This window comes from Scyliorhinus torazame, chromosome 1, assembly GCF_047496885.1.
Source record: "Scyliorhinus torazame isolate Kashiwa2021f chromosome 1, sScyTor2.1, whole genome shotgun sequence".
NCBI lineage: Eukaryota > Metazoa > Chordata > Chondrichthyes > Carcharhiniformes > Scyliorhinidae > Scyliorhinus > Scyliorhinus torazame.
In genome coordinates, this window is record NC_092707.1 from 185,649,467 (window position 1) to 185,676,935 (window position 27,469).

The 27,469-nt window shown below is 47.9% G+C and overlaps 1 protein-coding gene across 1 annotated transcript in view; it reads right to left on the reverse strand.

Annotated features, from left to right (window-relative positions):
* csmd2 (CUB and Sushi multiple domains 2) overlaps positions 1-27,469 on the reverse strand; it is a 995,459-nt gene that overhangs the window by 226,838 nt on the left and 741,152 nt on the right. The window contains exons 39-42 of the mRNA XM_072502405.1: positions 19,531-19,719; positions 17,912-18,089; positions 10,305-10,450; positions 1,221-1,301 (exon numbers count right to left, since the gene is read on the reverse strand). Of these exons, the coding sequence (XP_072358506.1) occupies positions 1,221-1,301; positions 10,305-10,450; positions 17,912-18,089; positions 19,531-19,719 (594 nt within the window). The remainder of the gene's footprint in view (positions 1-1,220; positions 1,302-10,304; positions 10,451-17,911; positions 18,090-19,530; positions 19,720-27,469) is intronic.

Consider the following 27,469-nt stretch of genomic DNA (forward strand, 5'->3'; position numbering starts at 1 on the left):
CCACATTTAGAAATTCTTTTGGAGGGGGGCGAGTTTTGCAACAGTACTGAGAGGGGCGGAGCCTAATCACTCCAGCAAGCCCAGCTTCATAGAGATCGGGACTATCACTAAGTGCCAGTAAAGGTCCCCTCCCTCAACACCACCAGCATCGGGGCCGTCATTGGACCCCACCATCCCTGCAGACATTAACCTGTTCTACTCTTCCCCCTCACAAGGATCGCTGCCATCGACGGCCTGGCAATTGGGTCTCCCTGCAGACACAACCCCTTCTCGTTTGCATCAGGGCCCACCCCCACCCCTCCCAATCGCAGGTGAGTAACACCCCACTGTGGGATCACCAGATGTCCTGCCCCTATCTTCATGCCCACCTCATGTCAACCCACGTTTCAGGCCCCACCCATTGGCACTGCCTCCTGACACACTGACAATGCATGTGGAGAATCCCCCCCCCCATCCCGCTAAACATCTCTGTATTTATCCTCGTTGCCAATCTCACATTCCCATACCAGCCTCCCCGAACAGGCGCGGGAATGTGGCGACTAGGGGCTTTTCACAGTAACTTCACTTGAAGCCTACTTATGACAATAAGCGATTTCATTTCATTTTCATTTCATTTCATTCACATCTCAGGCTGAAAGAATAACTCTTGAGTTTAGCAGCAAGAACGACAGCATGTATCCGGCCATGCTGGCTAACTCCCTAATATCTATACGTTACCTGACCTTCAGAACCGAGGTCAGGTGACCCCATATGTAGGACAGAGTGCATCTTACAGTATCTGACCCAAGTATCACATAGTATCTAATACTCAAGTCCACACACATACACACACACACACACAATCAGCTATCATGATGACAAGTGCAACAAGGTCGAAACCGCAGAAAGTTTCATTAATTTTCTGTGCTTTTATTTGCATTCTTATATGAAGGGGGCTGTGGCCATGTTTCCAAGGAATCTTCAACATTTCTCCCAAGGACAGCATCCTCTGCTCTGTTTCAGGGCCTCTCCATCCAAGCATTTCTTCTGGGATCTATGGATACTCAGTAAATACTTCGGTCCTAACTGGATGGCTGAATCTTCCAGGTTAATGAGAAGATGAAAGTTCAGCCAAACCTTGTATTTTCACTCTGAATGACAAACTGAATGCGTTGGTGTAACAGGACTCTCTCCAAATGAGTGACGTGAGTAATGACACCAAAAATAGTTAACACAATTACCGATTTCAAACTCTTCATCTTCAGTGAATATCTCAGCATTTGGCACAGAGACAGGAGGACGGCATTTCCTCAGCTGATAGGCTGTGAAACAATAAGAATGACACTATTTAACATTAAAGTTGCAATTACAACATCTCACCCACTCTTAAATTATAGGCTGCACCTAAGGCATGGAAAGGTCATCCTGAGGAAGTGGATGGGTTTTTAAGGTATTTTAAGGTACTTTGCAATTACTTAATTTTGTAATCACTTAAGAGCTTCTAGGAGGGACCGTGACAAAGATTTTGAGCACATGCAACTAGTTTTGCCCTAAAAAGGAATTCAGCGAATGTAAAGAAAAACATCTCTGAAAGAATTTCACGACACCACGTTCCACGTCTCCTTTCCCATATCATCTTAGCCTTATACTCAATTTACCTTAATCTTTCTCGGTTGGATCTTTACCCATTGAGAGAGCAACATTCTTGGGATGTGGTGCCTCACCTGTCCTTACTGGAATTTAAATCAATTTATGCCCTACCAGTGAGAATGAGGTGCAGGGGGTTCTGGGGTAGTTGCCAATGACCCCTGAAGTAGACTGTGGCAGCACCCAGCAACTAATTACAAAGACACATCTGTTGACAAGGGGACAAGGGAGTCAGGTTGGGGAGAATAACAGGCAAGCAGGCAAGGAGAGGTGGGGCAGGTATGAAGAAAATACAAGAAATCTGAGCAATAAACGAGAGCACCCACAACTGGATACAAATCAGCAATCTTGGGGGGTGGTGTGCAATGTGACCACTTTTCAGAGAGCGTCTCAGCAACAGAACCCACTCAACTGCACCCTCACTTTCCCCTAAATAACCACAACACCATTTTTATCGCACCTTTTGTGTTGCAAAATTCCAAGGATACTTTACAGAATTTTAATTTATTTTAATTTTTCCAATTAAGGGGCAATTGGGAATGGTCAATCCACCTACGCTGCACATCTTTGGGTTGTGAGGGTGAGACCCACGCAGACACGGGGAGAATGTGCAAACATGGACAGTGATCCGGGGACGGGATTGAAGCTGGATCCTTGGTGCCATGAGGCAGCAGTGCTCACCACTGTGCCACCGTGTCACCCGCTTTACAGAAACCTAACCAATAATGGGCACCAGGCTAGAGCAGGAGATATTAGGACAGGTGACTGAAAGCTTGCTCAGAGAGATACATTTTAATGGCAGAGAGAGAGGGGAAGAGAGGTTTGGGAAGAGAATCCCAGACCTTCTTCAATAGAAAATGAAAAATCGGGTGAGATGTAAAACAACCCATTGATTCACTCTTGCCAATTTTGCATTACTGGCAAAATCAAATTTGACCTTCCAATAGTTTTAAGCAAACGAGGGTCTCTGGCTTTTCTTTTAGTGTCTCAAAAATTTTAACCTTAAAGTTCAACGTAGGTAGAGGGCTTGTGTTGCAGCCCATGGCATCTTCAAACATGGGGCAGCCTGTTCCCTCTCCCACCCTATCATGAATCGGAGTTTCCAAATGGGCTCCATGTTCGGAGTAATAAAATGGACGGAATTAGATCAGAGATGGACAAATGGCTTCAAGTGATACCGCTGCAGAGGTAAAGGCCAAGATGCAATGTACAATGAGGAAGCCCTTAGAGAATACGATTATTGATGTGGCGAGCATGGGATTTCGAGAGAACCAAACACATATGCAATTAGTTTTAGGTACAGGAAGAAAGTTGTCAAGTCAATTGGCAAAGTTGTGAAGAAGGTTTGCCACCTGCCTCCATTCACCTTGTCACAAGTGCAGCCAGTTTCCCTGGCTTTTAATTCACTACCAATTTAAGGTGCTTGGTGGAGGGTAATTATTTGAACAACCTTTTAAATGCCATTAAAATGGTCAAATTTCTTCTCTTCTGAGTTAATATCATGTTAACAACCTTTGTAACTGAGTTTGGGCAGCACATGGTAATTTTCATACATGAAAATCATCGAGGACTGTCCAGTCGGCTGTCGGTATGGTAATCATCAGCTGTCCAGTATGTGTCTGAATTTGATTGCGCCAACACACAATTATAGCTTGCTTTGACCAGTTTAATTCTCAGGAAACCAGCCAACCGTACGTGTAAAGGTATTGGGAGAAAGCCAAAAACACACCAAATATGATAACTCATTTAAATTATTTGCCATGAAACAATTTTTTTTTTGATTTACAAATCTACATTTTTTTTTTCAGTAATGCAATATGGAACAACAGCAGAAATCCCAGCAGCTTGTTTTAAATGTTATGTGTGAACACTGGTAAGGTTCCACTGTACCATCTGAAATGCTTATTTATTTTGAAGTCTTTAAATAAAGAAGTCAGAATCCAGCAAAAATCCTTTTGTCATGTCACTCAAACCCAGCATCAAGTAGTCTTTGGTCATGCACAGAACTTTACCTTCCTTGACACAATTCCCAATTATACACCTCAGAAGGGTCTTGGAAAGTACCTTTTACTGCACCAGTGAGATATTTATATTTTCCATACCAGCCATCCGGATGGTCTGCCTGAATGAAGCTGCCAGTTAGTGACTAATTATCAACCGTTTTGAGCTGATGATTCACACCAAGTAGGAACTGAATTGACACTGCCTGAACTCTTTTTGCTTCGCAATGTTAAAATCACCAGAGAGAGGGGAGATTTTATCCTGTCAGTCGTGCGCAATTCAAATCAAATCCCAAAGAAGAATCACATTCAAACCCAGTGCAACACCCAGTTATCTCCAAAAAATACCTCTGCCTTTAGTCGCAATAGCAAAAAGCACAATCAAATGTATGAGCTCGTCCATTAGTTTTGTGTATTCTCTTGCAACCATAGAATGACTTCAATTCTATATTCTAATATTCCAAATTATTATTTCAGATTGAGCAAAATTCACTTGGTCTGGTAATTAAACTGACAGCAGGGAAAAGAAACATTGTCAGCATTGTATAATGGTTAGTCCTAAACAACTCAGCTATAGGTGGGTGTCAGAAGATGGAGACAAACAAAGCTCATTACTGTAGGTGAGCTGTGACCCAACTCCTTAGCTGGGAGAATAATAGCACCTTTCCCATCATAACTAAGCTCTTGTCAACCACCTATAATAAGTTGTATACTTGTCATTAAGTGGCTAATTTCCATGTTGCATAGGTGAGCTTGCGATCTGGCATACAGAGTAAAAAAGTGAATTCATTATGAGAGCCATGATATGGAGTGTATTACAGTCACATTATTGCTCTCAATGTTCAAAGCAGCTTTTAAGCTTCTAGTTTTCCTCCCAGTGGAAATGCTGAATTAAATTAGCATTCATACTTCAAATGATATGCTGCTCAAGCAGAGCTACTCTTTTAACGTATTTGACAGATCCAACACAATTATATTTTAGCAGAGCCCAGGGACATTACAGGTTAGCTTTAGTAAGAAGAAAAGGTTTGTTGCTGAAGCTCAGCCTTGCTGTCCTCAAACCCAGAAAGTGATGATTGATAGAAGATTGCTGTTGCAGTTCACACATAAAGTGTAACTGAAATGTACACTTTACTAATATGCATGCGGATAAAATTGCGATTGATTAATTAACTGGGTAAAGAAAGGGAGAGAGAAGCTTGGCCGAGTAGCGCCAATACATGGTGCATGTTTTTGCAAATAAAGAAGGGCTTGATTGGTCAAAGGGTCATTTTATGTTTGATGGCTTATTCTCTTATATTTTAGTGCCTGGAAAAATAATACATAATCTTGTGTACAAGAATGGAGGGAGTTGGGAGAGGGCTAAATGATGGAAGCTTTTAGGCAAAGTCCTCAAAACCTGCTGACAGCCCAGCGTGATGAAACATGTCAGACTTGAAACACGACAGTGATAGTACGAGAGGACCACAACACTTTATATCAATGCTGCACTAATGCAATTATTTCATATCGACGGATCATGATGTTCACATTTTGTATTTATTCACCAATGAGGCAGCTGTTTGAAAATTCCCTTGACTTTGTCGAGGGAAGTGATGTCCCAAAGTTACAGAGTGAGGTCCGTGACCTGGCATATGAATCGTACAAATTTAATATCTAGGTACAGCAGCGAGTAGAAAGGCAAACAGGATGTTGTCATTTATTGAAAGGAGAATGTATGTAGAAGTGAGGATGCTTCCATGATGAAGAGAACAGAAAAGGTAAAGCTTGAATGTGATGTTAAATGTTGAGTGGGGCAAGGGGCCAGAGGTACAACTCATGAATGATCATTTTAGGAATTATTTAAGAAAGTTCTACTTCACAAAGAATAATCAGTATGAAGAATGAACTCCAGGGTAATCTTTTGGAGGTGAAAATGCTGTAAAAATCATTTTTTTAAAAGAAATAGTCAATTGGTAGTACAGAAATTATGTATTGCTGAAAAGCGTAGACATTCAAAGGCGCTCATCAGAACAATTCACAAGAATATCAATGGAAGGGAAAACAAGAAATGTATACTACATGAGAAGAGACTGCTGATTGGTTGGAAAGTGGACTCAGATTAGTAAAGGCATTGACTTGGAGATTGCACCAGTTGATGTTGGCTGACAGATAACTGCCAAGCATTGTTAGAAATTTAAAACAGGCAGTTTGACTCTGAGGCGAAAGAATTATCCTACGGAATGAATCAATGAATGGCTGTCACTTACTTTGCTTAGCTGAAACAGGAACAATGGGTGTACATGTTCTTTTGTTCTGCAAAGAGCAGGACCTTGTGTATTATATATGTAGCTTCCAGTACACACAAATGTGCCACACTGTACACCTGACTGGCAATCTTAACTTGGTTGTCAGTGTGATTCTTAGAACACTGAGGATTATTTAGCAAATTTTGTCCAATTGCGGAATCACATCAAATGTTGAACACTGTGTCTTGAGTTCTGCAAGCACGGGCTGGTTGAGTATGGTCTGTATCTTGCCTATTGTGAACAGCACCTATGACATGCTGTTTGATATGATCCGCCAGTCTTTGGAGTGCATGGCCCCTGTAATAATTCCAGGAGTGCAGGATAAAGGCAAAATAGGTTTGGAAAAGGCAAAGTAAGTTTATTATCCAGCTCAAATTAAACCAAAGCTGCGGTGTACAAACCAAATGTCCCAGCCCGGGGATTAGCGGGAACTGCAGCCTAGGTCTGGATATTTAGAGCCCCACAGCTGAGCGGGCCTCTGGGGGAACTCATATTCTGTGAAGCCCATGAGGAGATCAATCCGTGATCCCCTGTGGTATTTGAGGGGTTTTAACAGCCTTCATACCTAGCATCATTTGATAATCTTTTATTGTTACAAGTATGAAGATACTATGAAAAGCCCCGTGTCGCCACATTCCGGCGCCTGTTCTGGTAAGCCGGCATGGGAACTGAACCCACACTGCTGGCCTTGTTCTGCATTACAAACCAGCTGTATAGCTCACTGTGTGATAGGCAGAATGTCTTTTTAGCTTGATGGCGTCATGGCGTCATCCTATTTGTGGTGAAAACCACTTGTTTTACTATGACATAGTGGCAGCATGGCACAACTAGCTTCACCTGCTGCTCAAATCTTTGCCAAACCTTTGCCCTTCTTTGCAGTCAGAGAGGACGTGTACTCAGATTGTGCCTGTTTCAGCTGGTGGACAAGGATAAGAGTGGTCCTAAGGTGAATGTGCTAAATTGGGGGAAGGCTAATTATAACAATATTAGGTGGGAACTGAAGAACCTAGATTGGGGGCGGATGTTTGAGGGTAAATCAACATTAGACGGGCAGCATGGTCGGCACAGGCTTGGAGGGCCGAAGGGCCTGTTCCTGTGCTGTACTTTTCTTTGTTCCTTGTTCTTTGAGTGCAAGATGAAAAACTTTGACAAAAAATGGATCCTTTTCAGCAATATTCAGATTGAAAAAAACTAAATGTCACAAATGGAGAACATTATGGTCATTTTGCATGGATAATCTGAGATGGGTCAAATGAGCATCCTCATCATAATTATCCAAATCTCCTATATGCAGCCTATTTCAAAAGTAGAGCCATAGAGTCATAGGGCAGGATTTTCTAGCTTGTCCCACCAATGCCACCCACCCCTCAGCATGAATTCCCCAACCTTTGTGTCGTCCACAAACTTACTAATCAGGCCAGTCACATTTTCCTCCAAATCATCTATATATACTACGAACAGCAACGGTCCCAGCACTGATCCCTGCAGAACACCACTAGTCACAGCTTTCCAATCAGAAAAGCACCCTTCCATTGCTACTCTCTATGACCTAGCCAGTTCTGTATCCATCTTAGCAGCTCACCTCTGATCCTGTGTGACTTCTCCTTTTGTACCAGTCTGCCATGAGGGACCTTGTCAAAGACCTTACTGAAGTCCATATAGACAGCATCCACTGCCCTACTTGCATCAATCATCTTTGTGACCTGCTCAAAAAACTCTATCAAGTTAGTGAGACACGACCTCCCCTTCACAAAACCGTGCTGCCTCTCGCTAATATGGCCACTTGCTTCCAAATGGGAGTAGATCCTGTCTCGAAGAATTCTCTCCAGTAATGTCCCTCCCACTGTCGTAAGGCTCACCAGCCTGTAGTTCCCTGGATTATCCTTGCTACCCTTCTTAAACAAAGGAACAACATTGGCTATTCTCCAGTCCTCCGGGACATCACCTGAAGACAGTGAGGATCCAAAGATTTCTGTCAAGGCCTCAGCAATTTTCTCTCTAGCCTCCTTCAGTATTCTGGGGTAGATCCCATCAGGCCCTGGGGACTTATCCACCTTAATATTTTTCAAGACGCCCAACACCTCGTCTTTTTGGATCTCAATGTGACCCAGGCTATCTATACACCCTTCTCCAGACTCAACATCCACCAATTCCTTCTCTTTGGTGACAACTGATGCAAAATATTCATTTAGTACCACACCCATTTCCTCTGGCTTCACACATAGATTCCCTCCCCTGTCCTTCAGTGGGCCAACCCTTTCCCTGGCTACCCTCTTGCTTTTTATGTACGTGTAAAAAGCCTTGGGATTCTCCTTAACCCTATTTTCCAATGACTTTTTGTGACCCCTTTTAGCCCTCCTGACTCCTTGCTTACGTTCCTTCCTACTTTCCTTATATTCCACACAGGCTTCGTCTGTTCCCAGCCTTCTAGCCCTGACAAATGCCTCCTTTTTCTTTTTGATGAGACCTACAATATCTCTCGTTATCCAAGGATCGCAAAATTTGCCATATTTATCCTTCTTCCTCACAGGAACATGCCGGTCCTGAATTCCTTACAACTGACATTTGAAAGCCTCCCACATGTCAGATGTTGATTTACCCTCAACCATCCACCCCCAATCTATGTTCTTCAGTTCCCACCTAATATTGTTATAATTAGCCTTCCCCTAATTTAGCACATTCACCCTAGGACCACTCTTATCCTTGTCCACCAGCACTTTAAAACTTACTGAATTGTGGTCACTGCTCCCGAAATGCTCCCCTACTGAAACTTCTCCCACCTGGCCAGGCTCATTCCCCAATACCAGGTCCAGTACACCTCCTTCCCTAGTTGGACTATCTACATATTGTTTTAAGAAGCCCTCCTGGATGCTCCTTACAAACTCTGCCCCATCCAAGCCCTTAGCATTAAATGAGTCCAGTCAATATTGGGGAAGTTAAAGTCTCCCATCACAACAACCCTGTTGCTTTTACTCCTTTCCAAAATCCATCTACCTATCTGCTCCTCTATCTCCCGCTGGCTGTTGGGAGGCCTGTAGTAAACCCCCAACATTGTGACTGCACCCTTCTTATTCCTGATCTCTACCCATATAGCCTCGCTGCCCTCTGAGGTGTTTTCCCGCAGTACAGTTGTGATATTCTCCCTAACCGGTAGCGCAACTCCTCCACCCCTTTTACATCCCCCTCTATCCTGCCTGTAACATCTAAATCCTGGAATGTTTATCTGCCAATCCTGTCCTTCCCTCAACCAGGTCTCTGTAATGGCAACAACATCATTATTCCAAGTACATAGAAGTGGAGTGGAGCAATAAATAGAAATGTCACGTTGGTTCAATGTGTATGTGTGTTGATCTTTCAGGGCAATGGGAATTAAGACCACACTCTTATCCTTCACCTGATCGAAATGGAATTCCGGTGGGAAGTTAAAATGGAATCAGTTTAGTTATAACATTTTTCTTTTCTCATCCAAAAGATTTTGCATTTCTCCGTGGTGACACCACTGGGAAATGCCTTTGACTTAGTTTAGCTGCAACGTATTACTGATTGAAGAGTCAATATCTCTCAGCTGGTACCAGGCTAGTAACAGATGTCACAGTTGTACAAAAGATTCACAGTTACAGCTTGACGTTTTCTCCCTAAAGAAAACATGTTTATCCACGCCAAAGCTGCACTAAAGTTACAAACAAAGAATAGTTTGAAGGGGAATTTGATGACCTTGGGCACTCATGGTCCAATTCTATCCATTGGACAAGAGGGCCATCGGTAGTATTGCCCTATAGCCCAGAGCTCACCCAATGGTCGAGTTCAGACTTATAATGTGATCTAAATAATCAAAGTCACCACACTGCTACCTGGGGCTGTACCTCAGAACAGCAGTGGAATAAATGCTCCCTCATACTGATAACGGTGGAATGTTAATGTGATTCTGGCTTCATTGGCGTGAGGAATTTTACATTATCTAAAACTATTTCTCTGAATGATTGAACAGCATCTGAAACTGTCTTCAAATAGGATTTTCAAGCTGAAATCTTTTAAGTGACATTTATTTAAGTGCGCATGTCACCTTCAATACTATTTTTAACTAGTTTTGTCATAATCACTCAAGAGTTACTGAACCCAGCAGTATCCTTTCATCATCTGCATGCTGAGCATTGGGGTTTCATTACCCATGTAATAAATTTGGACTTTCACTGTTGCTCTCTGCACACATAGTCCTGTCCAGAAACAAAGGGAAAGTGGAAGACGTGAAGAGAAAATTAAAAGAAAGTAGACAGCACTCTGTAGGTAGAGACGAGAGTCTCAGAGGATAAACATCCCCAATCATTACCGCATTCCATAGCTTGAATCTGTAATACTGAGAACAAATTGCAAAGAATATAAACCCACTGACCATAAAAGTTTAAAACAAATAGACCTCGATTCGCCATATCACTGTGGAACTTGCAAAGAATCTGATTTGAAGAACTGTACGTTGATTCTTTAGTCGAGCTTCCACTGAACACCCCTAACTGGGGTGCACTTTGCTGAGCTCCATCCCTGAAAGAATGAAAGTAAGGGTCAAATTAATTATCTGGAGAAATTGGGCACACAAAAATAAATGAAACATAAGGAGGATAAGATGACTTCTGTGAAGTTGTGTCAAATAATCAACACGAGTACAAGCTGAAGTTCAGAGGACGTTTACTCAATTGATATGAGCGGGTTGTCTTATGAGAATAGGTGGGAAAAGCTGGGCTTGTTTCCATTGGAGTTCAGAAGAATGAGAGGTGGCTTGCTTGAAGTATAAAAGATCCTGAACGGTATTGACAAGGTGGACGTTGAAAGTATGATTCCTCTCGTGGCTGAGTCCAGAACTCGGGGACAACTTTGGAACTCTCTGGCATCAGAGGGTGATGGGGGTAGGCCCATTGAATATTTTAAGGAGGAGGTAGATAGGTTCTTGTTGGGCAACAGCATCAAAGGTTATTGGGGACAGATGGGGAAAGTGGGACTCAACGCAAATGAATCAGCCATGATCTTATTGAATGGCGGAGCTTATTGAATGGCGGAGCAGGCTCAAGGGGCCAAACAGCCAACTTTCACTCCTATTTTATACGTTCTCATGTGTTTTGGTGTTTTGACCCCAAAGCCAACTTTTTGATTAGGAGGAATATCACTCCCATTAATTTTTTTCAGGCACCAATAATAGCCTGAGAACCCAAACTCACTTATCCCCTTTGATCAATCAAATCAAAGTTCCGCCTCCTCGCAATATCCCTCAATTTGTCTCTTCCAGAATTGCATTGTCTGCTGAACCCACTTCATTGTCCACTTAACTATTCAGCTCTCACATAACAAGAACAATTTTATTTATATAGCACCGTTATGTCTTAACAATAAATTACATTTGACAGGCAGCCTACTTTGCTCAAAGAGGTAGGCCTCACAAAAAGTGTCTTTCGGGAGGAAAGAGAGGTAGAGATGCGGAGAGGTTTAGGGAGGGGCTTCAACAGCTTTCGGCCTTGGCAGCTGATGGCCGGGCCACTATTGAGGCGGACAGAAAAAATCATAAGATTTACATCAGCCGGCTCCCATACATATTTTATATTTTCATGTAGATCATCATAACTTTCAAAACGGAGAAAAGGACTTACACATCAATGTGGTCGTGAGGTAGTTAACCTATCCAGGTTAGGTGAAACACTTCAGAGATTAATATGCTGAATTTTAATGAAATCTATGTTTCATGATAAATGCTACTGCGTCCCCTTCTCCCAATGTACATCCAAATAGTTAACTGAGGTGAGAGGATTCTTACCAAATCTCTAACCTTGGGCGGGATTCTCCGAAAACTGGCACGATGTCTGGGACCCGGCGCCAAAAACGGTGCAGGTCACTCCGGATGCGGGCCCCCCCAAACAACGCAAATTCTCCGGCCCTGACTGGGCTAGCAGCGGTGTGACGCCATTCGCGATGGCGTCACCCGACGTGGGCGGTGACGCCTTCTGGCGTCATTGATGCCGCATGGCGTGATGGCTCAAAAGACGCGCCCCCCCCACCCCGGAAGACCCGACAAGATGGCCGCCCACCACGCAGCCCTGAGGTTCCAGGACCGCGACATCGAGGCGCTCCTGGATGCAGTGGAGGAGAAGAGGGAGTCCCTATATCCCGGACACGGCCGCAGGGTCGCCCCACGCCTCAGGCAGCAGCTGTGGAGGGAGGTGGCAGAGGCCGTTAGCGCTGTGGCTCTGATACCACGGACAGGCACCCAGTGCCACAAGGTGAACAACCTCGTCAGGGCAGCCAGGGAGAGTCCCCACCACCTCCCAGCCCGATGAGTGGCACACACTCAGGTGAAACCAACCCTAACCCTAACCTCTGCACTATACGCGCAACCGATGGCGTGCATTCATATACCTGTCTAACACTGTTGCCCTTTATCCCTGCCACCCACCCGCCCCCCACAGGAGAAGCGCGCACACAACAATAGGGAGCATGAGACGACTGGAGGGGGCCCAGCTGATGAGAGGCCACTCACCGTACATGAGGAAAGGGCCCTGGAACTGGCTGGCGGACCTGAGGACCGGGAGGTTGCCGATGCAGAGATCGGGGGCCCATCAGCAAGCGAGCCCGTCCCCATATCCTCTCTCCCCCATATCCCCCCTCCCCCATATCCCCCCATATTCCCCCTCCCCCATATCCCCCCTCCCCCATATCCCTCCTCACCCATATCTCCCATATCTCCCCTCCCCCATATCCCCTGTCCCCCATATCACCTGATCACTGCCTGCGTGTCTCACCATGCATGCTTCATTGTGTATCGCAGGAACAAACGTTGAGGCATCCATCCCCGCAGATGCCGACCGCCCGCAGGATGCTTCAGAGTGACCACGGGATATGGAGAGACCCGGACCCTCTGGCACGCGACGCCCGCAGGATGCCCCTCGGAGACCACGGGATACGGAGAGACCCGGACCCTCTGGCACGCGACGCCCACAGGATGCCCGAGGGCGACCACGGGAGACGGAGAGACCTGGAGCAATAGGGAGACGACGCCCCCGTCTTGTGCGTGTGCGGCAACGCAGGCGTGTGCCACCCAGCGACGAGGGGGGCAGCCACAGGCCTCCGTCGCAGCCGAGCCACAAAACCACTACCCAGGACAGCCCTACCCACGACACCACTACCCAGGGCACCCCTACCCAGGATACCCCTACCCAGGACACCACTATCCGGGACAGCACTACCCAGGACAGCACTACCCAGGACACCACTACCCAGGACACCCCTACCCAGGAGACCCCTACCCAGGAGACCCCTACCCAGGAAACCAAAAAACAGGACAGTGACACAGATTGGATGAGTGGAGACGAACCGCCACCCCAAAGTACCATGGACTCAGAGTGGGACGAAGAGCATGACACACCACTGCTGTCTCCAACACCCTCCACCATCACAGGAACACTCACCTCGGTTGGGCACTTTAGTGATGAGGTGTCTGGAACACTCACTGGTGCGCACAACACAGCCGTACAGGTACAGCAGGTGGAGGTAGGAGCAGCAGAGGGGCCGGGAGGTTGGAGGGCATCCTGGCGCAAGCGTACATCTGCCGCCCAGATGGATCCTGGGTTCCTGGAGTTACTACACCCACCCATAGCCCCGATGCAACCACCGAACATGGGACGAGCGAAGAGGGTGATGGCCAGCTTGCGGCGGCTGCAGTCGCAGGTGGAGGAGTGTACCCACGTTCAGGAGCTGGGAGTGGTGCCGGTCATGCGTGCCACCCAGGCTGACACCGCACGGGTGGTGTCCGCGGTGGAGGCAATGGGTACGACGGTGTCAGACATGGGGAGCAGTATGCGAGGCCTGGGGCTTTCCGTGCAGGCGGCGTCTGTAGCCCAGGACATGGCTGCCCTCTCACAGGAGGCCATGAGCCAGCGCCAGCGGCAGATGGCAGAGGCGCTCAACGCCATGGCCCTGTCTCAGCAGGCCATGGCCCAGTCTCAGCAGGCAATGGCCCAATCCCTGCAGGCCATGGCTCAGTCTCAGCAGGCCATCGCTGAGGGCATCGGCGCCATTGCCCATGTGCTAGCCGGCGTCGCACAGTCACAGACAGGGATGGGCAACTCCCTGAGCTCCATGGCTGCAAACCTGCAGACCCTTGTCGATACCAGCACAGGCCTCCAGGACTGGCAGCGCCAGGTGTCGGAGGGGCGTCGGATGGCCGGTCCGTTCGCACCCCCGACCCATGTAGAGGCCTGGGGGCCATTGGGCACCCCGAGGGAGGAGGAGTTGCTGGCGCCCGTCCCTGGTCCCCCTGTACGGGAGGTCCAGGAACACTGCAGCACCTCGGACTCCCCCCACTTCCGTCCCAAGTGCATCGGGTGGGTAATGGGCAGGACAGGCTGGCAGCTCGCCATCCCAGTCGCCCGGGCTGCAGCCTGGCCCATCTAGGCCAGGACGCCCCAGAAAACGGCCGCCTAAGGGATCCCGAGTCAGAGGGCAAGAATCGCAGGTGTCCACCTCCAGTTCTGCTGTACGTCTGGGGAACCACCTAGGCGTAGTCAAAGGGCCCGTAAGGCCAAATAATTATACACTGAGTAAGTTGGCATGGGTGCAGAGCACAGATGAGTTTTAGGGGCTAGGGCACATGTATGAACTGTTCGTTATTAAAATCACAGAAACTGCCTTTGTGCTCTGTCCGAAGTGTGCGGGGGTGTCATGTACTTTGAGCGCCAGTGTGTGTGTGAGGCGCGGTCTTACGTCGGCCTCAGGTGAGTCTGCCCCCTTCCCCCTGGGCCGCCATCAACATCCCCCCGGGCAGAGGACGGGACCGTGCGCTGCAGTGTCACAGCCGCATGCAGGGATGGTCCAGGCGGATGGTGGTACTGTGGTCATGGGTCAGACATAGTCCAACGATGTGGAGCCAGGAGCTCATCGCAGGGCAGGTTGTCATCATCCTCCATGGCCTGCAATAGACACGCTTCCACAGGCGCCCAAGAGAGCCCGGCCGTCGTGCCGCAGGTGGATTTGCAATGGAGGGGAGGTGTGCATGCGGGTGGGGTGGGTGTGGTTGTGGGGGGGGGGGGGAGGGTGAGGGTGCTGGGTGGGTGGATGGGTGGGGGGGGGTGAGGGTGTTTCGGGTGTTGCCATGGTGTGCGGTATGTGGCCATACTCGCCGATTCTCACACCCCCTAGTCAGTGAAGCGGGCGTCTATCAGCCTGTCCCGTGCCCGCTGGCCCAGCCGGTAACGGTGGACAGCCACCCGCCCATGTCTAGCCCATCTGCCCTGACCATTGCCCCCATCCCCCTCATCTGGGGAGGACTTCGCCCCTTCCTGCTGCTCCTCCACTCCGCCCTCCTCTGCCTGTGGAACATCGCCCCTCTGCTGGGCTATGTTGTGCAGGACGCAGCACACCACAATGATGTGGCCGACCCTATCTGATGGATACTGGAGGTGCCCCCAGAGAGGTCCAGGCACCTGAAACACATTTTGAGCACGCCAAAGCACCTCTCTATCACACCCCTTGTCGTTGCATGGGCATCATTGTAGCTGTTCTCCGCATCATTCTGTGGCCTCCGTATCGGCATCATCAGTCACGACCGCAACAGGTAACCCGTCGCCCAGCAACCAGTCCCTCAGCCGGGGTTGGCGTCCCTTGTGCATGCTGGGGATGTAAGACCGTGACAACACGTATGAGTCATGTACACTTCCCGGGTACCGGGCGCAGACGTAATCATGCGGTGATCGCAGACCACCTGGATGTTCATGGAATAGGTCCCCTTCCTATTGGTGACCACGGCCCTGTTATCTGCAGCTGGCCGCATGGCGACGTGCATCCCATCAATCGCGCCCTGGACCATGCGAAACCCGGCCACGGCAGAGAAGCCCACTGCCCGGGCATCCTGGCTGGCCCGGTCCACAGGGAAGCGGATGTAGCGGTCCGCCATGGCATATAGGGCGTCTGTCACTGCCCGGATGCACCGGTGCACTGATGTCTGCAAGATGCCGGACAGGTCCCCACCTGGCGTCTGGAATGATCCCATGGCATAAAGGTTCAGGGCCACCGTAACCTTGACGGACACGGGGAGAGGGTGCCCCCCCCCCCAGTGCCACGCGGTACCAGGTGTGCCAGCAGGTGGCAGATTTGTGCCACGGTTTCCCGGCTCATCCGGAGTCTCCTCCTGCATTCCCGGTCCGTGAGGTCCTGGTACGACAACTGGGGCCGGTACACACGGGGCCTCCTCGGGTGCCTCAGTTGCCATGGCGCCGCGACGTCCTCCTCCCCCTCCTTGTGTTCCTCCTCCACTATGTGCTCCCCCTGCTCCTCCTCCTCGTCCTGTCGGCCGGGTGTCCCTCCAGCCTGGGCGGCTGCCGCCTGCCCCTCTGCGGCAGCCTGCGCCGCCTGTCTGGCACGCTCCTCCTCCTCCTCCAGGGCAACATGGAGAATAGTGGCCACGGCGGCCGAAAATCGCTGGCTGATCAGAAAACATGACGGGGAAGGGGGGGGGGGGGGTGGGGGGAATGACGACATGTCATCATTGCCCGTACCACCCCTCCCCCCCAGAAAGGTGGCATGGGCTGCATGGGCGCGACTGTTGGAGGATGGCACCTGGCCAGGCGGACAAACACCCTTGCCCTCGCACCCTCCGTCCCCGGCACTCACCCCCCCCCTCCCCCCCCCCTCCTCCCCGACCACGGCACTCACCCTCCCCCGTCCCCGGCACTCATCCCTTCCGTCCCCCTTGCCGGCACTCACCCCCCCCCCTCCCCGGCACTCACCCCCCCGTCCCTGGCACTCACCCCCCCGTCCCCGGCACTCACCCCCCCCCACCCCGTCCCCGGCACTCATCCCCCCGTACCTGGCACTCATCCCCCCCGTACCCGGCACTCACCCCCCCCCCCCCCCCCCCGTACCCGGCACTCATCCCCCACCCCCGTCCCCGGCACTCACCCCCCCATCCGGCCGGCAGAATATGGGCAGCCCCGGAGTCCATTGTCTCGCGCCCGCCCCTGCCATTCTCCCAGGTGAGCGGCGCAATTGACACCCTGCCGACTTTTCAACCTTCGGAGAATTTGGCGCGCGGCGGGGGCGGGATTTACGCCGCCCTCCAGCGATTCTCCGACCCGGCGGGGGGTCGGAGAATCCCGCCCCTTATCTTTAGAACCGATCATAATGAATAAATTATGCCTTTGCTCCAAGTTCACATTGAGGTCCTGTAGCTCATTGTAAATGAAATGACCTGTGCGACATTCACACTGACTTAATTTACAATTTAAATCCACCTCACACCATTCTCCTTGATCATGGCCTTAAACCTTATCCAGCCGAGAACCAAAAATAGAATATGTTGAAAAAACTCAGCAGGTCATGTAGCTCCAGCGAAGAGGAAGGTCGAGTTAACATTTCAAGTTGATCGCCTGTTGTTACAGCTGAGAGATGTCACAAACAAAACTGTTGTTAAGGAGGGGTAGAGCCAGGAAAAGAGGGGGCCACTGGGGAAAAAAATGGCTTGCAATTTGATGCAGAGCAGGAAATAATTAAATTACAGAAAGGAATATGGTGCGACAATAAAGGTGAAAATGAAATAAATGATAAAGGTAAAATATATATCAGTGAACCAGAAGATGTGAAATTGGACCCGGGAGATCGACAAAAGAGGGAGTGAAGCATGTAAAATCTAGAAACATGGAAACATCTCCTATATGACTGGGTACACTTGGAATGGGAAAAGAATTGGCTTTGTTACACAGTCAATGAGGTGATCTGCACTTCTGGCATCATATGCGTTTTCCTTCCACCACACTTCTACGCCATTGGGGCCTGTTTTGCTTCAAAACATCTGCAGTATTTTCCTTTTTGTTTCCAGCATACTAATACCAAGGTGCAACTCGACCAATATCCTCAGTTGCTGTGTTGCCATCCCAACCAATGTTGTTACAAACAAGGTATTAGTGTGGATGACACCCGTTGAAATGTGCCACAAACGTTGGCTCATGATTGAATAAAAATTCATACCATATAGTAATGAAGTCATTGCCAGGTTCAGTTTGCAGCAGAGTTAAGTTGACGTAAATCCCATAGCCGACAGGCACTGTCACTAGCCATGTACAATCCTGCGAGTTTGGATATTCATCTGGATAGCCAGGAGAGTAAATTGTGCCATTGTAAGTGGTGATATTGCCTCCACAGGGAACTGAAAACAGAAATACAACTCTCTTTAGGGCAACAAATGAGCATCAAACTGGTTAGCAAAAATAACTGTTTTAATTGTTCAAAAAAAGCAAACCACATGTGTTTTCTATGCATTTCTGACAGCCAGCTAAGACATTTTTGCAAATGCTACTGTCAGCTTATCACAGTGATAAAGAGGCAATACCAGAAACAATTAACTAATTACTATGTGCCAGACAATTTGATTTCTGGATATCAGTAACATCGAATTAGTGTTGCATAGATATCAAGTTGACATCAGTATTATCATTTAATAATTAAAACATGAACTACCTTCTGGTATCACAAATGAAAATGGAATCTTTATAAATTTTAGAGGTATTCGAAAATACCAATCAGATAAAATTAGTTTTGAATAATTCAGGTCTCTAAAGTACAGATTATGGTAATAAGTAAGATGGGAAAATGATAAAGATACTCTAATAAAATAGCTAAGTTTCTACCTTTTCCATTTTATTCAATCATTCCATAATTTGTGAAATATATACGCAACAGGCAATAAATATTTCAGCATTAAAACTATTTCAAAATGTGTATTGTATATAGATTGTGTTGCTATGAATACATACAAATATAAATTGGAATAGTCTGATATATTGCTGAAAAAGAGACAGGTTGAAACTATTTGTTTTCAACTCTTCGGGACATTTTGCATATGGGAAGAGAATGTTGATTGGCTGGCAAATGTACATTGATTGGTGGAGGTCTTGCCATGGAGAATGCCAGCTAACTGCCAAACATTGTTTGATATTTAAACCTTGAGCAGGGTGGCACATTTACATGCACTGAAAGCTGCATATATAAATACGCAGGACTGTGTTCTTTGCAGACAGAAAGAACATGTACACATATTGCACTTGTTACAGCTAAACAAAATAAGCGAGAGTCATTTGTGGATTCATTCCGTAGGGCAATGCTTTGGCCAAGTAGAGTCAAGCTGCCTGGTTTCAATTTCAAACAATGCTTGGCAGTTAACTGTCATCATCATCAACTGGTGCATGCTCCTTGGCAATGCCTCTACCAATCAGTGTCTATATGCCAACCAACCAGCACCCTCTTCTCGTGCAGTATAAATTGTTGTTTTCCCTCATACAGGTACTCTTGTGACATGTCCTGATGGGTGCAACATGAAAAGCTTCAACATGTCTCTTTTTTCAGCAATACTCAAGTTCTGTAAAACAAAATAACTAGTCTTATATATAGTATATAAATTACATTATGTACAATTTTTAATGAAAAATGTATTATTCTATCAAAAGTAAGGCTATGAATTACCAAACATTCCTTGTATTAACACAGAGCACGTCAGTTGATGCCATACATCTTTATCATGAGCTTTACTGTTAGAATGTATGAAGTATTTTATAAATGGTCACAGATAGCAATAAAAGGGTAAGACATACCTTCACATCTTGGTATAGGGTGATCCCAGTTTCTGTCAACTCCATGCTGACAGATTAGAACAGTGTGGCCAATGAGGTGATAGCCTGGCAAGCACTCAAAGGAAATTGATTGTCCGACATTGTAACCAGATTCTGTGACAATGCCATTGGCAAACGGTTGCGGTTCAGGACACTCATGCAACTCGTATGCTGAAAGAAAGGCAATAAACGCTAACCGTATATTTCAGTGAAGTTTTTATTATTTAAATGCATTTTTCATATTGTCTAACAGTTGAGCATTATGGAGCAAAGGTACTGAAACTAATTAAAGGCAAATAAGTAGACTTATTCAATTTTCAATATGACATAGAAGCACTAGTTTACACGCACCACTGCCATATCCAAACCACAAAGGACTACAAAACAATTATTAGATTACAAGTAATGAAAGGAGCTTAACAGTTTTCATATTACTTGATCTGCACAGTTCGTAGCATAACACCATGGGACGGATTCTTGTGCCAACCCACTATGGCAGATTTGGTAGTGCGCAGCATTTGAACAAGGGGGAGGATGGCATGTGGAGACTCTACCATGTTCCTGCCTCGACCTCAATAAATCCAAGGCATAAAACCCATGGACAACCTTCCCACCCTACCATCAACTGAAGCTGTTAAAGGGCAATTAATGTGCAAATTAAGGACCTCAGCCCACCACCGTTGGTAATAATCGAGTGGCAGGTGAGAGGTTTGTCATGTGGGGATTACAGTAAGTAAAGTCTGACTTGTTTGCCTGCAGGTTCCTGCTGGTTGGGGCAAATGGGAGGTGAGGGGGGAAACGGCTGGTGAAGGAAGTGGCTGCCCAAGGTTTGGCTGGGGGTCGGGGGGTTTCAGTCACTCATTTAAATATGCTCAGAGACTGATCGAGAGACCCAACATCAGGAAGGATCGGATCTCACTGAAAGTTGACCACCTACCCTTTCGCCGAATCCTCTCCCACAGCCTTCCGTAACACCCCTCCATACATCACTGACTTCCATCAGGGATCCAGCAATGATTCTAGGCCTCGCCACTACCTCACCATTGGAACAAGAGCATTTAGCCTCTGATTCCCAAGCACCTCTTGAGTTGTCCTTGATCCCATGGGAAGGCTTGCCGTTGGCTGTCAGGTGCCCAACTGGCACAAACTGTAATGGGCCTTCCCAAAAGAGGTGACATGTGGCTCTTGCTTGTTCTTCAGCTGGCAACTAAAATCTCCAATACCACCACAAGATTCCGCCCTTTCCATCACTTGCTTATCCCAAACCAATTGCTGCTGTTCATAGACATCTCTAAAATACACTTTAAAATATTTCTTAAAAGATGCTGTACTTCTGTTCTTGCATGTAAATTGACTTTACAATAAACATTGTAAAAGGTAAGTCCATTAAATCAGAAAATTAGAGAGACATGTTGAGGGCTAACACATTTGTCATGGGGTCTCTAATCTTCATATAGACTGGGGAATTTACAGTAATAGTGTGGAGGACATGTTACTGGAGTGCATTCAAGATAGCTTTTCGGCAGCACGGTGGTGGAGTGGTTAGCACTGCTGCCTCATGGCGCTGAGGTCCCAGGTTCGATCCCCGCTCGGGGTCACTGTACGTGTGGAGTTTGCATATTCTCCCCGTGTTTTGCATGGGTTTCACCCCCACAACCCAAAGATGTGCAGGGTAGGTGGATTGGCCAGCCTAAATTGCCCCTTAATTGGAAATAATGAATTGGGTACTCTAAATTTATTTTTCAAAAAAGCTAGCTTTTTAACACCAGGGGCGACATTCTCCGACCCCCCCCCCCGCCGGCAATTGAATAAGTCTACTTATTTGCCTTTAATTAGTTTCAGTTGAAGTCTCCGGCACCGGATATTCGGCGGGGGCGGGAATCACGGCGCACCGGTTGGCGGGCCCCCCCGCTCGATTCTCCGGCCCGGGTGGGCCGAAGTCCCGCCGACAAATTGCCTGTCCCGCCGGTGTAAATTAAATCACCTACCTTACTGGCGGGACAAGGCGGCGTGGGCGGGCTCCGGGGTCCTGGGGGGAGCGCGGGGCGATCTGACCCCGGGGGGTGCCCCACGGTGGCCTGGCCCGCGATCGGGGCCCACCGATCCGCGGGCGGGCCTGTGCCGTGGGGGCACTCTTCCCCTTCCGCCTCCGCCACGGTCTCCACCATGGTGGAGGTGGAAAAGACTCCCTCCACTGCGCATACGTGGGAAACTGTCGGCGGCCGCTGACGCTCCCGCGCATGCGCCGCCCGGGGATGTCATTTCCACGCCAGCTGGCGGGGCAATAAAGGCCGTTTCCGCCAGCTGGCGGGGCGGAAATTCCTCCGGCGCCGGCCTAGCCCCTCAATGCTGGGGCTCGGCCCCCAAAGATGCGGAGCATTCCGCACCTTTGGGGCGGCGCGATGCCCGTCTGACTGGCGCCGTTTTGGGCGCCAGTCGGCGGACATCGCGCCGTTTCCGGAGAATTTCGCCCCAGTATACCAAAGATCCAACTAGGGAACATATTGGGCGCTTTTCTCCCACCCCCCCACCACGCCGGGTGGGAGAATTGCAGGGACACTGCGCGAATCGCGCCATGCCGCCCCGACCCCCGCACGCGATTCTCCCACCCCCCCGGAAACCAGCGGCGCGCGATTCGCACCAGGCCTCTCGGAGAACTGGCGAGCAGCGTTTCTCCGGCCCGGATGGGCCGAGCGGCCGCTACGACACGGCAGGTTCCCGACGGCGCCGTCCACCCCTGGTTGCTGCCGGCGGGAGCTCTGCGAGAATGCTGGTGGGGCGGCCTGTGGGGGAGGGAGGGGGGTTCCTTCACCGGGGTGGCCCCCGACGGGGTCTGGCCCACGATCGGGCCAGACCCCAGAACACCGCCGCCATGTTGGTGAGGGGCCGACGTGCATAAGACATTCCCCATGCATACGCAGGATGGCGCGGCCCAACTGCGCATGCGCAGGATTGGGCTGCCCCGACTGTGCATGCGCGGGTTGGCGTGGCGCCCATTTGGTGCCACGTAAGGACGCCGGAGCGGTGTGAATAGGCCATGCCCGGGCCCTGTTCGCACCAACGGCGTTCACGACAGCGCGAACACTTGGCCTCCATATCGGAGAATCGCCCCCATTATTTTAGGTCGAGCATTGTGCAACAAGACTGGTCTAAATGATAGCCTGAATTAAAGGAGGAGTGATCATAGAATCAAAGATTTTGGGCGGGATTCTCTGGGAATCAGCGGGGCAGGCAGAAACGGCGCAGTGGAGTGGCGGGAACCACTCCGGCATCGGGCCACCCCAAAGATGCGGTATCCTCCGCACCTTCAGGGGCTAGGACGGCGCCGGAGTGGTTTGCGCCCCGGCAGCTGGCGTGGAAGGCCTTTGGCGCCGCGCCAGCCGGGGCCGAAGGGACTCCGCGGCCGGCGTGGGTCCGCGCATGCGCGGGAGTATCAGCAGCTGCTGATGTCATCCCCGCGCATGTGCAGGGGGGGTTCACCATCGCGTCGGCCATTGCAGAGGCCTACACGGCCGACGCGTAGGAATAGAGTGCCCCCACGGCACAGGCCCGCCCGCGGATTGGTGGGCCCCGACCGCAGGCTAGGCTACCGTGGGGGCACCTCCCGGGGCGAGATCCGCCTGCGACCCCCAAGAACCCCGGAGTCTGCCCGCGTCACCAGTTCCCGCCGGTAAGGGACCAACTCCAATTTACGCCAGCGGGACCAGCATAGAACGGGCAGGACTTCAGCCCATCGCGGGCCTGAGAATCTAGACAGCCCCGGGGCCCATTGAGTCGCGCCCGACCCCGCCATTCTCCGAGGCAGGCGGCGCGACTCACGTTACGCCGGTTCTTGGGGCGCGGGAGAATTGGGAGGACGGCGGGGGCGGGATTCACGCCGACTCCCGCCCCCGATGTTGAAAAAAAGAGCAAAATATTCCATGATGCATTGAAAATGCAGAAAAGCCTGTTGAAAACACTTCTCATCATGCGTGATACTTCGCTTTAAATGTCCGTACAGCTCTGGCTGTGAAAAAACATCTGTTTTTGAAAGGTAAAAAAAGAAATCCAAGCACCTTCTCCCTCTATTGATTGCTACACAAGCTGTTTTAAAATGCAGAATTCCCCATCTATTCTGTCAATTGCAGCCTTTAGAGTTGGAAAGCTAGTGCTGTTATAATTATGGCCCTCATGAATGCTTGGCTGAGTTCCAGAAGCTCAGTTTTTTGATACAGCTGTTCAGAGGAATGAAGGACACTTTTATGAGGTTGTAACAACATACACTGCATTTGATGTGGATTCAGAGTACATGGCTGTTTGTTTGCATAGCTTAATGGCTACTTAAAGGGTTACCTTTTTTCAATGGAGAAATTTTGTTTTGCAGGATCAGTCGTGTGATTGAATGAGAGTTTTATTAGATATTCGCAGGCTATTTTTGTCAACTGAGGACTATAGATAGTGGATATTATGTGAGAGGGTATGGAGGATTCATTGGGGTCATAGAGGGGCCGTATGGATGGCAGGAATCTGAGGGAGCATGGAGTTGGTGTGGCAGATCCGAGGGATATGGGATTACATAAGAAATAGTACGGGAAGGTTGAATTGCAGTAGATTTTAATGAACAGTGCAGCAGACTCAGAGGGTCATATAGCCAATTCCTGTCCCTATTTCTTAAGTTTTTATTCTTTTTGCGAAGAGTGCAGTCTTGTGGGCAAATGATGCAAGTGTGCAGACAATTCATCCACTACTAATGCTCCAGTTTACTAAAGTACGCACAAAGAAAAATGTTCAAATGATGCCTGGCTCAGACAGCCCTTATGAAACTTGTTCAGGAGGCTCATACATATTTATATATATCAGAACTACTCCTACCAGGAAATATTCTTTAATGAGAAAATATTATACACAGGCTAGCTCATCAAAAGGGCACAGGAATTGTTTACCACTTTTCCAAAGGGTTTGCACATTCTCCCCATACATCTTGGGGTGGGGGAACTGACTGATCTTTTCAACCCAACAATTCATTTAATTTTCTAATTTTCTCTTCTGTAAGTCTGCATGGAATAACTGAAGGCTGATTCTGGATGATTGATAATATGCAAAGAAAGAAGTGAGGGAACATAGCCAGAGGCATTAAGGAAGACCATCTGAATTCAAGAATATGCAATCCCCTTCAACAGCTTCACTGGCTTGTCGCATATATTAAACACTGCTTTGCTTCCTAGTATCACTGCCAGCACGGCACGAAATGTGCTATCAGCCAACATTACCACCGGCCACATCTGCAGCTTTGCATCGTAGCACAATAAGATGGCAACAATATAAAAGTATTTGATGCTACAATAGAAGTAAAATCCTTCACCGGCTTATAACAGTTCATGATTCAATTGAACCACGGGGAAAATAATGCTGTTACTAATGAGCCAAGACTGCAGCATCTTATTCTGCATTTCTCTTTCCCCTTTCAACACACTCTGACACAGGGGGAAAGCTAAGAACAGGAAAAAAATCTCACCCGCTCCTTGCATCTAAGATTCGCTTTCTACATGCAGAATGTATCAGAGATTGCCCATCATCATATTTTAGTCCCTTCCTCCCACTTACCCCCTTTCCAATAATCTTGGCATTTGGGTGAGCTATTTACTTTATTTTGCACTAAAGTTAAAGGGTTAAGATGTATTGGGGGTTATTTAAATAATTGTACAAGGCTGCAATCATTTTAGTTTTCTCCCATTACTGCTCTGCTGCTGAAGCCATTGACTCAAGTTGGGGTATGGGCCCATGAGCCCCAGTGGTCCTTAAGCATTTGCCAAGCATTTCTTCAATACCACACAATGAATGCTGGTAGATTACAATACAGTGAATAGTTCCAGAACTCAATCCAATCCCATTCTTAATTGATATCTCACAGAAAGTACTCCAATTTCCAGACTAGATTTTAGCTGAATAGCTCAGCACTGTACCCTGTTCATTTAAACATTCAATTATCTTGGATGTTAATGTTGCAATCATTGATTCATAGAATCCCTACAGTGCAACAGGAGAACACCCAAACTAGGCCTACTCCCCCACTCTTTTTCCTGTAACCCCATAACCCCACCTAACCTTTTTTGGACACTAAGGGACAATTTAGAATGGCCAAACCATTGAACCTGCACATCTTCAGACTGTGGGAGGAAACCGGAGACCCAGAGGAAACCCACGCACACAAGGAGAGAACATGCAAACTTGACACAGACATTCACCCAAGGTTGGAATTGAACCCGGGTCCCTGGTGAGACAGCAGTGCGAACCACTGTGCCACGGTGCCACCCATTGTGACAATCCTGTCACAATGAAGTGCCTGCTTTATTTGGAAGCGAAAACAGTTATTACTAAAATGAAGAAGGGTTAAGGCATTATTTTTAAGTGTATATAAGATTCGATTTCCACCTGTGTAGCGGAAGGAAAAGAACGTTGGTGCCTGAGTTCGCTGGGTTTTGTGAATAAACCTATGTTAAGGAAAGACTGGCTATAGGTTCCACCATTACTCATCTATTGGACAGTGAGTCATAACATAGGAGCCAGCTGCAAGGTTTATTTTTTAAGACAGTTCCTTTCCATCTTGACACAACAGAAGTCTAGTAGTATGTTCAAAGAACAATTTACGAGACATAAAGTCTGGATAAAACTAAATTCCTTCTCTCACAATTTGCCACTAGCTTGGAATTTCTGTCTTTATTTTTCTCTCATATCCCAAAAATGTTGTCAGGTTATATTTTAAACAGAATATAAAGGGCTTTCCATCAACAGCGGAATGCCCACTCTATTAAAAATGTAGTTACCACCCGTCACAAGATCCGTATGCCCTTTGTTGAGGAAAAACCAGCCCAAAATTTGTGCATTTTGTTCAGGGAAGACAAATCCCGATGGTGGACAGGAGATTTGCTGATTCAGGATTTATTTAACTAAACTGCACAAATACATTTTTAGCATTGTATGATTAGCAGTTAGTCTATTTCTCTCTTGAAAAAGGCCTTTGTCAGGCAATGAATGCAGAATACGGGCAGCCGCCAGGCACTAAAAGGGTTAAGATTGCTACAGCTTTAGGTCAATCCTCAGATATTTTAACTGATATAAAAACAGTCCCTGTGAGGCTTAAGCTTGTGCTGTAGTTTATCATATAACAATAAAAACAATACAAACACACATATATACTTTCCCCAGATTCCCTGTCTCGTGAAGTTCATAAATCAGTCAGCAGTGCCTCTAGTACATTCGAATTCAGCTCACAAGCAAACCAAAATTGTGTTGGAAAACTTCTGTGTAATAATCAGCATGACAGGTATTCCCCATTCACATTGTGTGTTGGATATCCCATTTATGCCTACAAAGACTTACTATGAAGGTTACATTATGAAATCCCGTGGGTCAGTTGAATTAATGCTAATCAGATCCCCTCAATATGGTACCATCATTTCTCCTGATGACTGTGAATATCCTGTGTACTTTAAAAAAAAAATGGAGATCTCACTTTTAGTGTGCCTGCAGAATGAGAAATATTCCCGCATGAATTTTAGTCACCGTCATAGACGTCGGCAGCACAAAAAATGCCCTTCGGTCCATCACATCTACGCCAGTCAAAAACAACCACCTAAGTATTCTGATCTCATTTTCCAGCACTTGGCCCATAGCATTGTATGCCTTTGCATCGCAAGTGCACATCTAAATACTTCTTAAATGTGATGAGGGTTTCCGTCTCCACCACCATTTCAGGAGGTGAGTTCCAGATTCCCACCACTCTCTGGGTAAAAATGTTTTTCCTCACATCCCTCTAAACCTTCTGGCCTTTACCATAAATCTATGCCCCCTGGCCATTGATCCCTCCATCAAGGGGAAACATGTCTTCCTGTCCACTCTATCTATGCCTCTCATAATTTTATACATGAGATAGTAGGCAAAG